The sequence below is a fragment of the Sinohyriopsis cumingii genome, chromosome 2, assembly GCF_028554795.1.
Source record: "Sinohyriopsis cumingii isolate HCF-2022 chromosome 2, ASM2855479v2, whole genome shotgun sequence".
Taxonomy (NCBI): domain Eukaryota; kingdom Metazoa; phylum Mollusca; class Bivalvia; order Unionida; family Unionidae; genus Sinohyriopsis; species Sinohyriopsis cumingii.
The window spans coordinates 46,582,106-46,597,467 of NC_142962.1; the positions used below are offsets into that span (position 1 = coordinate 46,582,106).

Sequence of the window (15,362 nt, forward strand, 5' to 3'; positions counted from 1 at the left end):
TGATATTTTCAGAAATTTTGGTAAAATCTCCTAAAATACCATAATTTTAGTGAAAAAGGACATTTGAGTGAATATCAAGAAATGTTCATTGATTTTGCTGAAATTTAAGTCACATTTTAACTAGGGTATGATTTTTGTAGAGCATATTTTAATAGGAAGCCAAAAAAATTACTTTTCAGAATAAACATCAGATCAAGCCCAAAATCCACCTTGCACCAAATTTTCTAAGTCCAAAGAGTCATCTATGCTTGTACTACCAGATATTAATTTTCTGATCAGTTTACATTTTCTCTACTTTTATGGTCATGTCTTTGTGTTTTTAAACATGTGGAAATAAATTAAAGAAAACTGACATACATGTGTTTCTTCAAATGTATATGAGTATATATTCATCCTTCCACATCAGCTACTCTGACGTATACATGTACTCTAACTCCCAACAATATTTCTATTTGAATTAGATAGTTTAGGTTATTAATTCTTCAGAGTATTTTCCATGATGTTATAATACATGAGCCTGCTTTTCATATGGAAAAAAGTGCTTATGGATTAAAGCTGCAACTTTATTCCATAAGGAATTTTCACTTGCTGTGAAGTACTTATAAGTTTTTCAGTCCATATCTCTTCCATATGGATTCCTGAAGTATTCCATACGGAATCCATGAGAAATTTCTGTATGGGCGCACAGATGGATGAAGTGTTGGGAGAATACAAGATCTGACTTTTGCCAATTCATGAGAAAGCCCAATAAAAAACATCTAATGAGATGAAATAAGCAAATCTGAATTAAATGAGAAGATAACAAAGTGAAGATTCTTTTAAAACAAACACAGATGTGATAGATTTACTAATTACCTTAATGCTCCTGGTCGCTACAACACCATCAGACAGTCCAATATAAAGACGGCCCCAGTTCTGGTGGAGACACTTGATCTCGTCATCATAGTCGTGACTCTGCAGGATGTTAAAGTTCTGCAGAGGACAAGATCAGGCAAAATTCAACAAATACACAAAAAATAAAAGTATCTAAAGATTCTGTGCAACATTAAGTTTCTAGCCCAAAGAAAGTAATCAATGGAGAGACAAAAACAGGGATCTTGTTTGACATCTATAATTAGTCTCCTTATTATTAATTCACTCATAATGTGCAGGACTGGACTTGTAAAAGTGTCAGATTAATGAAGCTATATATATAATTGAAGGTACAAATCAATTACAGCCAGGTATGATTTAAAAGTTGAAGATTAAACCAGAGTAAGCACACGACTGTACCATTATGGTGATGAGACTCGATCTAATATGACCCTCTCACTTGGATTCTACATAATATCCTCTCTCAATCATATTCTAAAAATTTATCCTATCACAATCAGATTCTTTATATTAACTTATCTCAACTGCATTTTACATATTATTTTCTCTCCATTGGATTGTACATATTATCCTATTTCTATTGGATTCTATGCACTATCTAACCTTGATTGGATTTTATATAATATCCTAACTGGATTCTACATATTATCCAATCTTCACTGTATTCTACATATCATATCTTAACTGGATTCTACATATTATTGTATCTTAACTGGATTCTACATATTATCATATCTCAACTGAATTCTACACATTATCCTATCTCAACTGGATTCTACATATTATTGTATCTTAACTGGATTCTACATATTATCATATCTCAACTGAATTCTACACATTATCCTATCTCAACTGGATTCCATATATCATCTTATTTCCACTGGATTCTACCTATTATCCTATCTCAACTGGATTCTATATATCATCCTATCTTAATTGGATTATAATCATTATTCTATCTTAAGTGGATTAGAGCAGTCATTTATTATGAAAATAAGAGTCTATTAAATAAATTCACTAATTGCTTCTGCGACAATCTAATTGCACAGGGTCATGTTTGCCTCAAAACAATGTTTTAACATTTTTTTTCAAAATACATGTAATGTCAAAATCAATTTTTAAAAATATTTTATAAATCCACTTCAGGAAATTAATTCTCTTGACTATTAAAATGTCTTTTAAAAAAAGCGTTGTTGTTCTTTTTCACTGAAACCTGCTACAAATGAGTTGTATACTTTAAATCAATTAAATGAGAGTATTCAACTAATATTCAACTTTAAGGACTTTTTATGTCTGCATATTAGCAACATGAAATATTTACAAAATTAATGAACTGCTAGATAGATTTCAGAACTGAAAAGAGACTGGAGCTTGCATAACCACTGTTAACTAACTGACTTGTAATAACACTGATGATGGTGCCTCCATTAACACTGTAAATGATTTGTAACAGGTGAAAACCTTGAAAAGAATCTTTATTATTAAACCTTTTATATTGACACATACATTTTTATTATATCAAATTTAAATATTTGCAGATTTTTTTTTAATGATAATATAAAATCATTTACCACTGCAAAATAGAAAACCAAACATTACAATAGATTCAATCGTACAATATAAAAAATAAAGTTTACTGTCTAAATGACATGTCTTGTATAACAAGGTGTATTTAGCTGAATTTTGATACTGAAGACTACAGAAATAATAATCAATTCTCTGTTTCAAGTGGGTGAGAGGCTACAACTCAAATGTTTAGAAACAAATAGTCTGTATCCTATTCACCCCTGTAGCAAAGTGTGTAACAATGGTGTATGTCCTACTTATCTCTGCAGCAGTGTGTCACACATGGTCTAACTGTTCTACTCACCTGTGGCATAATGTGTAACATGTGATCTGATTGTGTCCTATTCACCTGCACAGCACAATGCGTTACATATGGTCTGACTGTGTCTGACTTATCTCTGTAGCACAGTGTGTCACACATGGTCTAATAGTCTTACTCACCTCTGTAGCACAATGTGAAACACATGGTCTGTGTCCTACTCACCTCTGTACTGCAATGTGTAACACATGGTCTGACTGTGTCTGACTTATCTCTGTAGCACAGTGTGTCACACATGTTCTAATGGTCTTACTCTCCTCTGTAGCACAATGTGAAACATGTGGTCTGACTGTGTCCTACTCACCTATGTAGTGCAATGTGTAACACAAGGTCTGACTGTGTCCTACTCATCTCTGTAGTGCAATGTGTAAAAGATGCTGTGACAGTGTCCTACTCAACTCTGTAGCACAGTGTGTAACATGTGGTCTGTGTCCTACTCATCTCCATATCACAGTGTGTAACACATGGTCTAACTGTGTCCTACTCACCTCTGGCCTAAACAGCATAAGCTTCTTACACTTTCCCCCTATGTACAGCACATTCTGGGCATCAGAGGCCTGAGTTACATGAAGGCAATTGACAAAAAAGGGAGAACAGTCTAATTCCTTTAGGCACTCTCCAGTCTGTAAAATAAAAAAGCCAATTATTTTGCAGTTAGTGATCCAACTTTGCATAATTGTTTTGCTTTATATTTCACTTAGTAATTACAGTGCAAATTTCTGACCCAATAAAAACTCTTTCCCAATTATCAAAGCCTTTATGAATCATTTGTTCATGTTCAGACTATGCACAACATTTTGAGAAGACATATATATTCTAATATACGTATTACAGAAATTTGATTTACCTGCTGAAAAATAAATACATTAACAATACAATTTACCTGTAAATGAAACCTCCTGAGTTCACTGCCATGGTAACACACATAGAGGTCACCCCGGAAGACCTGTATGGCAGCAACTGGAAGATTTGGTCCTTTATACTGAATAGCAGATGACGAAGCTTGAGAGACTGAACTGTCTGACTTACTCTGCAAGTTGTTCTTGACTGCTGCTCGAAAGGATATCAGGACTTCAGGTTTTACCCGTAATCTATAATTGATAAAGCTCTTAATGAAACAATTCAGTTTTACTTTTCCAAACAAATAGTTATGATCTTATCCAGGTGGTCTTCATGAAATCTATAAGATTATATATCGAGGTTCTGGTAACAATGTACAGTTTTCTCATCCATACTAACCATATGACATACTTGGGTTCGGGACAAAATACATTTCTCCTATCAATACTATGTGATATACCTCAATTTTTGAAGCAAGTACAGTTGTCCCATCAATATTATCCATGTGATATACTTGGGTATAAGAAACAAAATACATATCTCTCATTTCTCCCTATATATGTCATGTAATTAGCAGTGAGCAAAAAATTTAAGTTCTTCCATCAATGCTGTCAATGAGATATGCTTAGTAAGTTCAGTTTTCCCATCAATACTATACATGTGATACACATGTACTTAGATTTGATGAACAAAGTACATTTCTAACATCAATGCTATCTATGTGATATACCTAAGTTTAAGAAACTGAATATAGTTCTTCTGTCAATGTAACAGTACACATCTTATTTCAGAAAATATGTTCTCCACAGTGGTAAGTAATCAATCATCAAATTTCTCCAATATAGCCCAGTCTTACTGGTCATCAGGGATTTCCACATCATGGTTTGTAGTGGACAAATTAATGCTGCATTGCCCCAGTCGGAAAATTGCAGGAATATAAAATGTAATTATGAAATAGTGGATGTCTACCACACAGACCTTACCTGTTGGCTAAGCTGCAGTAAACAGTGCAGGATGCTCCTTTCAAATTGTACATGATGACATTTAATATTCAAAGACTCTCCCACTAAAACACATTGTCATAAACATATTGCAAGAGATAAAAGATGCATTTCTAAGCAAACAAGTCTGAGAATATTTTGGTGTATCACAAAATATAAACAAACAAAAACAAAATAAAATCATACATAATGATTAGTGGGTTCATACAAAAAGGGGACCCTGAGTGGTGTAAGGTGCCTACCATTACTAATCACAGTCATCTCACCTCTGTCCATGTGACCGAGTCTTGGGCTCAGCCAGTGTGAGTAGGTGAGAAAGCTTGCCAGTAGCTTCCCCTGACAGTGGATTGTTCCCAGGGTGGTCCTGGGCTCTTCCTCCATCAATATACTGGCCACCATGTACAGCCTATCATATGCTGAAAAATGGTGTTAAACCCATAAGAACAACATCAGACAAGAGAAAAGAAGACCTTGAAGCAACATGTAACATGACTGCATGGATTATTCATTCAATTAAAATACCAAATACATGAAAATGCACCTTTACAGAATGCAATTTCATAACATAAAGACCAGGAACTAGTAGAGTGCTCATAGGATACTGATCCCCCTGCCAATATGGAGCTATTCAGCAGCTATCTTATTAAAATAAAGCCTCAAACCAAACTGGGTGTAAATGCAGGAACCTCCAAAAGTTATGCAGCAGAAACAATATTTGTGACAGAGGTGCCTTGGGAGGATAACCCAGGCCAGGCAGACATGAGTAATACATCTAGCGCATTGTATCTCTCTACTAAATATGGCAGGACATGACAGGAGAGTTGCACATAGTAACACCAGTTGCCCTTGTAAAGAATATCATGTGGCCTGACAGACAGGTGAGGACAGGTAGACATGAGTAACTATATGACCTCTACTGAATATTGCAGGACAGGACAGATCTACACGAGTAACACTAAATGTCCCTTGACAAAATAAGGTGAATACAAAAATCAAAAGAATCGACATACTTATCATTATCTCTGATTAGATCACTTCTATTCAGCTGTAGTGCGACTCCAGTTTCTTCTGTTGAATCTGTGGGGGTCTCGAGCTCAACTTCATCCAAAAGAGATTTTTTCATAGTCAACTCTGGGCCCAAGTTGCCCTCTGTTGACACAATGCCTGGTGCCCTGGACAAAATGACATCCTTCTGCCCTTCACAACCTAACTTTTGGCCAGAATCTCCTGATCTCGGCATAACATCTTCCTCCTCTGCAGAGTTGACATCAGAACTGGACTCCAAAATAAAACCTTCCTTCTTTTTCCTGCGGGACTGAGTATCCCTTTCACGTTTTGTTTTCAGTTTCTTTCTCATAGGGGAGGGTGTACGTGCCCTGGGACAGCTGTTATCACCACTTTTACTCTGAACTTTGCCAAGATCAACTGAATGTGATTTGGGTTTCTTAATCCTTGAAGATCTAGTCTCAATTTCAGAAACAAGCACTGGCTTACTACAGCCCACATCTAGTCTGTCTAGCACAACAAAACAATCTTTCACAATCCCTGTAGATGCTGAGTACCCACTTTCTGCCAGGTTTTTATCCAGGTCCTCTTCCACCAGGGTTTTATCAGGATCAGACTGACTTCCTGATCGTGGGGTGTCCAGGCTCGGCTCTTGACTCATGTTATCTTCATCTTTAGCATGACTGTCACATATCTGCTTGATTTTTTCTCCAAGAGAACAAGCACTCACAATACTTAAACAGTCCAAATTGGAATCATTATCAGCATGTTGAGCTCCCCTCCTGGTAATTAATTTTGCTGTATCCACTGTGCTGGTCTGACTAACAGTCTGGCTCTGAGTCAAAGAAACACTTGTCCCCATCCCACTCTCAGATGACAGTTTCTTCAAGTGTTCCAATGCATCATGGGAAGTGAGAAGTGTGTAGGTTAACTGTTTGGAAGACTTGGATTCCCCCATAATCTGCTGCCTAAGGGTTTCAGTGTCCAACCCTTCTGAGGGCAAAGACCCCATGTACTTCATGGAGATCCTAGGGGCTTTTGGTGGCTTTTCCACATCACTACCACTATGCAAACAATCATCTGACACCAACTCTTTAGCTTGTATGTGTTCTTTGTTATGTTTGATTTCATTTTGCTCACTTGATGGTAATTTCTTAGGACCAACTGTTGAAGTGGGACTGAGGACCATTGCAAAATCCTTCCCTTTCAAACTTTTTTGAAAGACTTTGCCAATCTCTGTATTATTTTTAAGTAATGAATCAAGAGTCACAAAGCCTGCCAAGGCCAGCTGTGGATTTGAAGTAGCTTCTTCAGAATTCCTTTTCTCCAGGTCCTTGCTGAGTGACTCTGCAGCTGGATGTTTGCTGGAGTGAATGGAACATGTACTGCTTCCACTTAGAATTTCCAGAGACTGGTCTGTCATCAACTCTACAGTCCCAGATGGGTGAATGGATTGCTGTTCAAATTTTAACTGACCATCTCCCTTTTTAAATGTCTTTCCTGGCACTGATAAAGCTCCTATATGCTTATCATCTTGAGTAACTGATGAAATATCAGAGGTGAATGATCCTCTGCGGTCCCTGAGATTAACATCACATCGAGTAGGATCTTTTTCTAGCTCTGCCTGGGAACCAGACTCCACCCCTGAGAATCCATCAACTGATGATACAGTCTCAAACTGATGCTGTCGCTGAGACATCAGATACTTCATCAGCATTGGGTTGTCATAGTTTTCAGTTTGAGGCCTGGAGAGGGTTGGGGAACTCATGCCTAATCTGTCCATCCCCTGCAGTGGTCCCGTAGCAGATCCCTGTGAGCTTCTACTCTCTGTAATACAGGAACAACAAATAAAGTTAAAATTGGATCACTTAATTTAAAAACTTAAAACATTATCTCTATAGTTGAAAGCAGTTAGTCATTATGACCACTATCATAATGTCTCAACAGTATCTGTGGTATAAAGAAAGTCTTTCAAGATGCGATTGTAATTACCTCCCCTGTATCCACTTGGTGGCCACCTGTACAATGGAAATTTAAGCTTTCACTATGTAAAGAAAACATTACATCAGATTGGCATTTAGAAATCAGCCAGACTTCATTGGTACTATTAGCCATCTGCTAAAATGTTGGCAAAGTTTGTTATTGTTCTCTCCCAACTTTAAATCATCTATGTATTTTTTAATTCATTACTGTGAAATTAGTTGTAGACCAATGCTATTTTTCTTTAAAATTCATAAAGATATCCTTCAGTAATGTTTCAATGTGGTAGATTCTGCTTGGGACAATGTCTAGTGCTCAGAACAGCTGAAAGGTAGAAAAGTATAATGGGTCTACATTGTCTGAGGCAGAAGTTCTTAGGCTACATTGCAATAAAGAGCCCATTTATAGCATAGTGTGGAATGCTGATTTGACCCCTTCCTGCCCAAGATGCCATGCATTTTGCATTCTTCTACAGTCACTTCCATTCAATTAGAAGAAGAATGGGGAACCAAGGATCCAAACAATTTACCACTTTCACATTCCTTGCCATAGTCAGATTTATACTCATGTGAAAAGAACTGTTTTACAAATATTGTCAGATTTTGGCATCGAGTAATTTCTCAACCATCTTTCCACATTTCTATAGCAGACTAGGATACACTGGGAGAAATTAATCCTAACTTTTAAATATGTTCCCCATCTGCCAGCAATGGACCCCTGTGTGCCTTTCAGACTCAATGCATAGAGTTTCTTACCAACCTCTCCTGAGTTCACCTGCAGCCATATCTGAAAAATATAACTCTTCAGCCATCCTTGTTTTGACCAGCCTGTCCATTGATTCAATAAGCTGTTCTTTGCTACATATGATTGGTTGCTACAACGGGCTAGACCACAAACCAGACATCCATTTTATATTCAATATGCTATTATGGGGACACATCTGGTCAATCTGTCTGCAGAGCAATCCCACTGTTGAACAGTACTTTCTCTGACCCAAATTATCACATAATATTGGTTGCCCATCTACCCATTCAGTTGGCAAGCATGTTGTTCATGGTGGTTCCCATTTATATTTACCAACAGGCTACCATGGTCTTTATCACAGAAAATAAGCTCCAAGTGTTTTTCTCTACCTGACACATTCACACAATTATTAAGTTAAAGTCCAAAAACCTAGATAATGATGTCTGCCCTGCATTTTTACAATAAAGTTTCCAAGTTTTCCAGCAACCTTGAAGATAGTTACAAATGGTGTGGTGAATTCTTTGTTGGACTTGGCATCACTTATTTTAGACCTGCATGGAAAGCAAATAACAAATGTTTGGAAGCCTACTTAGTGCAATGCCAAAATTATTAATGAGGCAGCTCTCAAAACAATTATAAATGCATCAACTGCTTTGTGTAATCTAGCCTTAGTGAGATGAGATGCTTTCTTTTATTCACCATCACTTAAGTTACTCCACTCGGTGACTTCATATCTGTGGCTGTGTGGATGTCTCCTATTATCTGGAGGCTGCACTGCCATTGCCTCTCCAACTTGCTCTTCTTTATTCTCCTTCCTTCCTCATTGTCAGTGTCAGTACCAGTGTCATTATGACTCTACCCTTATAGATAATCAAACTTCCTCTAATCAACACCAGTCATTTAGATCGCAACAGCAATAATGTTGTTGTTGTTGTTGCTGTGGGGTTTAATGCCATTTTTGAGCACACGATAGGCTATGCATGGCAGCCAGTATTAATGGTGGAGAAAGAACCCAGGAAAACCCCAGGAAGAACTACCGACCCACGAGAAGCTACTGGCAAGCTTTCTCACATACCCACATTGGCCGAATCCTAGACTCGAACCCACACAGACAGAGGTGAGATGGCAGTGATCCATAATGGAGAGCACTTTAGACCACTCGGGGCCCCAAACAACAGCAATAATGATGATACCAGTCATCCCAGCACAGAAAGTCATACCATGAAAGAGACAGATAACCCAGTTTCTCCACTTTCAAGCCACCAAATACACAACAATGTCCCCTGCCACCCTTTGATGATATCCCACTAAGTACCAGACTCATTCATTTTCAACAGGTTTGGATGGATGTGTTCCCAGACAAAAAGGGGAAACAATAAAGAGTGATCCGAGTTTTTCTGGGGTACAGTGAAACCCTTTGAAACCAAAACTCACTGGGACCTTTACCCCAAAATTCAGTTAGAATGGTTTCTGGTATATTAAAATATTCACAAATGTGAGAAAAAAAAGTATTTTTGTAGGAGTTTTGTGACAAGAGAGAGACAGACAACTATCAGAGATCAGAGCATGTGAAAAAATATATAATGAAAAATTATCTGAGCATTCTGAAAATCACATCCTATCACATGAATACATACAGTTGTTCCAAACCGAAACAGTCCATGCACTATAAACATTCGAAGAACGAAATATTTTTATAACTTTACTATTAGTCCATTAGAATTATGAATGATACTCCATAATGTTCGGGGCCCCGAGTAGCCGAGTGGTATAAAGCGCTCATCGTTCCGGATCACTGCCATCTCACCTCTATCTGCGTGTGTTCGAGTCCAAGGCTCGGCTAGCGTGGGTACGTGGGAAAGCCTGCCAGTAGCATCTCGTGGGTCGGTGGTTCTTCCCTGTGTTTTCCCGGGTTCTTCCTCCACCAGTTATACTGGCCGCCATGTATAGCCTATTTTGTGCTGAAAAATGGCGTTAAACCCTAGAACAACAACAACAACCATAATGTTCAAACTCTCTATATAATTCATAAGGTTCACAGATCACAAGTCTTAAAGATGGCCTGGAGCATAGTCTGTTTTTTTCTTATGTCTTTCTTTAACTCGTGTGTCTTGTGTTAATGACCCCATTTATCATGCCACAGCCAAATAACACTCAACCTTAGCATCACAAACTTTTTCCATCTCTGGGTAAGATCTAAAACTTCAGGGTACGTCATATCACTTCCAGGTGGCACAGAACATACATTCTCATCATATTATTCATCACTTTCATCGTCGACTTGATCACTTTCAAGAAACTGCAACACACGTTCACTCTCCCTTGCAGAATTATCCTCAACAGGAACATTGTTGTGAAAACTTTATTGGTGTGAAGGGTCAAGGTCCAGTTGTAAATCATGAGCCAGTTAAGCCAAAGGAATACAGACCTCATTGTCAGTGATGTTGTCTATGTCTGTATTAATAGGCAACTTCAAAGAACTTCTTGACTGAAACAGGTGTTGTCTCTGACGAGGGTTTTGAAATCATATGGATATCATCAAAAAGAGTGATTTGTTTACAAAGTTCTCTAACACCATCTTCACAATTTTACATGGATTACCTACCAGCATTTTGTTACTATTAATTCACCTTTTTATGGTGCAATCATTTCAGATTAGCCTCCTGTCATCCCTAATCCATGTTGCCACGTGTAACTTTGTGTGTCATTGAGACATTTTCTGGGTTCTGTCTCACAGACAAATCTACTACAGTACCTGCTAACTGTAATTAATGTTCCAGCATGTGTCAGGAATTCATGAGCTAAAATACATTTCCGAGTTTGAAGTGACTTTCAGTTATATTGGTTTTTAAAATGTAAAACTGAAATCTGGGATCAAAATTGGTTTTTGTACTTGGAGTTGATTTTGGCGCACACGAGATTAAATGATGATATCATTAAAGGAATAAATCTGGGACTAGTTTTGTTCTGACACAATTCCAGTAAACTGAGGGTTCAGTTTTCAGGGGTTTCACTGTATTAAGAGTTTAATTCATTCAACCTCTCCTCTTCATATTCTCCTTCTATGACAGAGGTCCTGACTGATCTACAGATGATTTTATTAAGGGAGATTTATCCTTCTGCTGTGCAAACAGATTGGGGAAATTGTTTATAAGGCATGCACTGTGGGCTTTCATCGTTTCTTAGTGCCAATGGATAGCTCTGAACAGTGACTGACTTAAGCCAGCTCAACAAGTTCATAGCTGCACTAAAGTTCATTGGTCTCACTGGAGACAGCCTACTCAAAAATGCTTTTTCTATGGACAGATAAACTTCATATATGCCTACTATTTTGACATCCCTATTCATCCCCTTCATCATCCAAATTCCTCTAGTTTGCTTTCTGGGAACCATTTATCAGTTTCAAGCGCTTCATTTTTCCTCAATGCACTAGAGATCAAGTCTGTATTTTCTCCCACTTAGATTTACCATGACAACAGCAACTTGGACATTGTGCAGAAACCATGACAAGTTCATTGCTTGCACAATGAGCTGGTTGCTTCCTCTTATTTCCAGGCTGAATTTATTCAAGAACAGGAAGAAGCCAGACCTGTCTCTTTCCCAGTATTTTGTCCATTTAGGCATGAAGTTTTAGACTCCTCACAATTCAGTGGCTCTATCTTCTAGCACAATGCATGGTCTGTTGAACTCTCAGTCAGTCTCAAAGAGGACTTGATTTCCACATGAGAGTTTCTACAATCCCTTTGGCTCTTTTCAGTGTGGCTGATGACCATCAGCATAAGCCAAAATTTTGTGTGCTATTTACATATGGCTCCTTTAGTGCTGTAGTGCTCTATTTTTAGTCATTTAGATAAATATTAAGATACAGGCAGTGACAGAGTACCTCCTGAGTCAATGGCAGAACTGGGATTGGCTATCAGCCGGAATTCCTCTGGAAATTTACAGTCTGAATGAAAGCCAGCACACAAGGTTGGAGTGCCCATTTGTTGTTGCTCACATGACAACAGTCAGTGTCAACTGGAGGCCAGAGGATAGGGTCCTTCACATATTAAATGGAAATGAATGTCATAATCAATTCCTTTCATTCATATTAGAACCTGCTCTATGGAAAGATTGTCCTTATAGTCAGACACCAATCAGACTCATACTACATTAAGCATAAAAGAAAAAAAACAGGAATAATACTAACAAAAGCTGTGCAAGCAAACTGATTGTTGGAAAGTGCATTTTCTGGTGACAACCTTAATATTTACAACGTTTTTGACAATCCATTAAGAACTGTGGGAGTAGCTGAACTAATAAGATTATGTCATATACTGCTACAAGATGATATGTGCATTTTCATATGATGACCATAATATTTACCAAGTTTCATGGCATTCCATGAAAAACAGCCTTTTCTCAATAAAAATACCAGCCTGTACATACTTTGAGTAGGCATGAAGCTAGAATACAACCAAATAGAAGACTTTGTTTATATACGTAAGAAAACAGATGGCATGGAAATTACTGATAGTCATACTCAGATACATCCGAAGAACCACTTCACTTCACTGTAATTAAAAAAAGTAAAAAAAAAAGTAAAAAAGTAAAAAAAGTTAAATTTGTGATTCAACTCTCCTTCGATCCCTGGGAACACTAACATATAACTGTATATGGCATGGCAATCTTTTCTCTAATTGATTCAATGAATTTTATCACCCTGTTAAAAACTATTCAACTTTCTTCCTCTTCATAGAATCCCTTTACACCCCTTATATCAATAACATTCTGTGAGACTATGAGACAATTTGTTCATGCATGGTCACAAATGCAAGTTCAATGGCTATGTTTGAACAGTGATTGTGAAGGTGGCAATTCAATTTCATGTCAATAACAGCACACATTTTATGTAGTTGCAAGTGGGGGGGGGGGCTGATACATGCAGATTTTGCCTTTAAGTTATTGATGTCTGCTGGTGTCATGTAATTTAGCAGCTGAATAATGATATCAGAAACTCAAGAAAAAAACATGCAATAAAAGCATAATTTAGAAAGTTTGACAAGAAATATTTGAAAGAAAATGGGGATTACTGAATTAAATAATAGTTAATAATTAGTAATGGCTAAAAATGGACAGGAAATAGACCTGGAAACAAAATCTATGGAACTTTCAAGCAAACCCAGGAAAACCCCAGGCATTTTTCTCTTAACCAGATAAAAGAACATTATTTTTCTGAGAATTTTTTTTGGGCAGAGTATCACTGACCTAAATTTCTGGACACAAAAATTAATTACTTTATTCTCTGTCCAAAATATATATGTACTAATCAAAATTATCAATTTCCTCAAACACTGTCCTGAAATTTAATTTAATACCTTTATTATCATGATTGTGTATCAGTGCATCTGGAAATGTCTAAGTAGGTACACCAGGTTGCCAAAAAGGAACACTTGCATGATATGTTTCAATGTTCTTTTATATATAAAGAATTACAGTGTCATTTATGGTACTTGTTTGTGATTATGAAATTATTTGTTTCTCGTGTACATGTACTACTGTTGGTGGTAAGTCTAGCTAGAAAATGCCTCTGAATTGTTTTTAATATCAATATTGTTTCTTAACAAAGAGAATATCTTTAACAACAGACTATATCAATAAAACAATAATATACATCTATTCATATTTTATCTCACTCTATTCATATTATTATCTTACCTTTCAATTTCTTAAAGATAATCCATATTTTCCTTCAAAACTTGCATGAAGCTATCTCAACAAAAAAATGTCAAATATAGCAGTCTTTGCCCTAAATATGTCATTAAACCAAATCACAGAGACACATTCCGGAATTTAATTCAAGAATATGATTATATGTAATGAAATATAAGTATGAAGACCAAACTGCCTACATTCAAAATCCGGTTACCTAGGGGATATATGCCACTGAATAAATAAAGAGAATAACCCATGTACATATTGAAACATCACACATTATGGTGTGAATTGAAAGTAATTTTTTCCATATTATACTTGAAAATTAAGGAAGTTATTGGTCAAATTATATCTCTGCATCACTTTTGCTCTGTTTAAGGAGACAAAACCATCGTGAATAAAAAAGTATATACCTGTTTTCTGTCTTATGTTGATGATGAGAATAAGGATTTACAAAAAAGTGGCTAAATAGCTACCATGTGCAGTTTTTATGCGTCATGCGTCAAATATGCAGACTTTTCTGATCTGATGAAAAAAGTTGTTGCCGGTATGTAAATTGATGCACCTCAATATTATGTTTTGCTGATTAACAGAAAATTAAGGTTTGGTCTAACTTCTTTAACCCTTTACCTCATAGAGCATAGTTACAATGTGCAGCACGCAATGAACAGAAAACCTGTTACCTATTCGACTCCATACGCATAGGCCTGCCTGTGAACTGTTAAGCAATGTAGTGTATGTTACGTTTAACAGCAACTTTAACCATTTTAAATTTTTGGTACACATCCATTATACGTGGAAAAAGTTAAGAGCAAGAGCAAAGTCCGATTGTTATAGCTGTGTAATTATTTTTCATGGAAGAATAATTTAAAGGGCTTTAAAATCTTGAGAGAACTCGTTCACCGTCATGTCAGTGAGGCCGCATGACCAACCGTAGCTGCCATTTCTCATACTTGAAATTTACAAGTTTTTCGTCTGTGTCTACATCACTAAGTCATCTGAATTTGATAATTTATAAAAACTAATTGCTGCCTACATCAATATCAGAGCCTTTACCTAAGTTATTGAATCTTTCATAGTTGTGATTCTAATCGTGAAAATTTCATAACTACTGAATGAAATCCGCGACCACCATTTTGGAGAGTGGAGATTACAACCCAGTAACTTTAAATAGCAGATATCAACCAGTGCAAAACAGCAACCACGTGATCTGACGTAATGATCATTCACAGAAATGAATGTAGTATCTAATAGGGTTTTTTCCCTGAAGGTGGCGCTATGAAAATCGGCTCAAAATGGCTGATGTTTACAGCAGGCGTCAAAAGGCGCTTCCATGCGAA

General features: G+C 36.8%; 1 protein-coding gene across 4 annotated transcripts in view; it reads right to left on the reverse strand.

The window, feature by feature from the left end:
* LOC149804766 (uncharacterized) overlaps positions 1-15,362 on the reverse strand; it is a 108,254-nt gene that overhangs the window by 47,688 nt on the left and 45,204 nt on the right. For all 4 annotated transcript variants that reach the window (XM_089944184.1, XM_089944168.1, XM_089944177.1 and 1 more), the window contains exons 8-11: positions 5,610-7,431; positions 3,642-3,849; positions 3,247-3,381; positions 856-972 (exon numbers count right to left, since the gene is read on the reverse strand). In XM_089944184.1, coding sequence (XP_089800310.1) covers positions 856-972; positions 3,247-3,381; positions 3,642-3,849; positions 5,610-7,431 — 2,282 coding nt within the window. The remainder of the gene's footprint in view (positions 1-855; positions 973-3,246; positions 3,382-3,641; positions 3,850-5,609; positions 7,432-15,362) is intronic.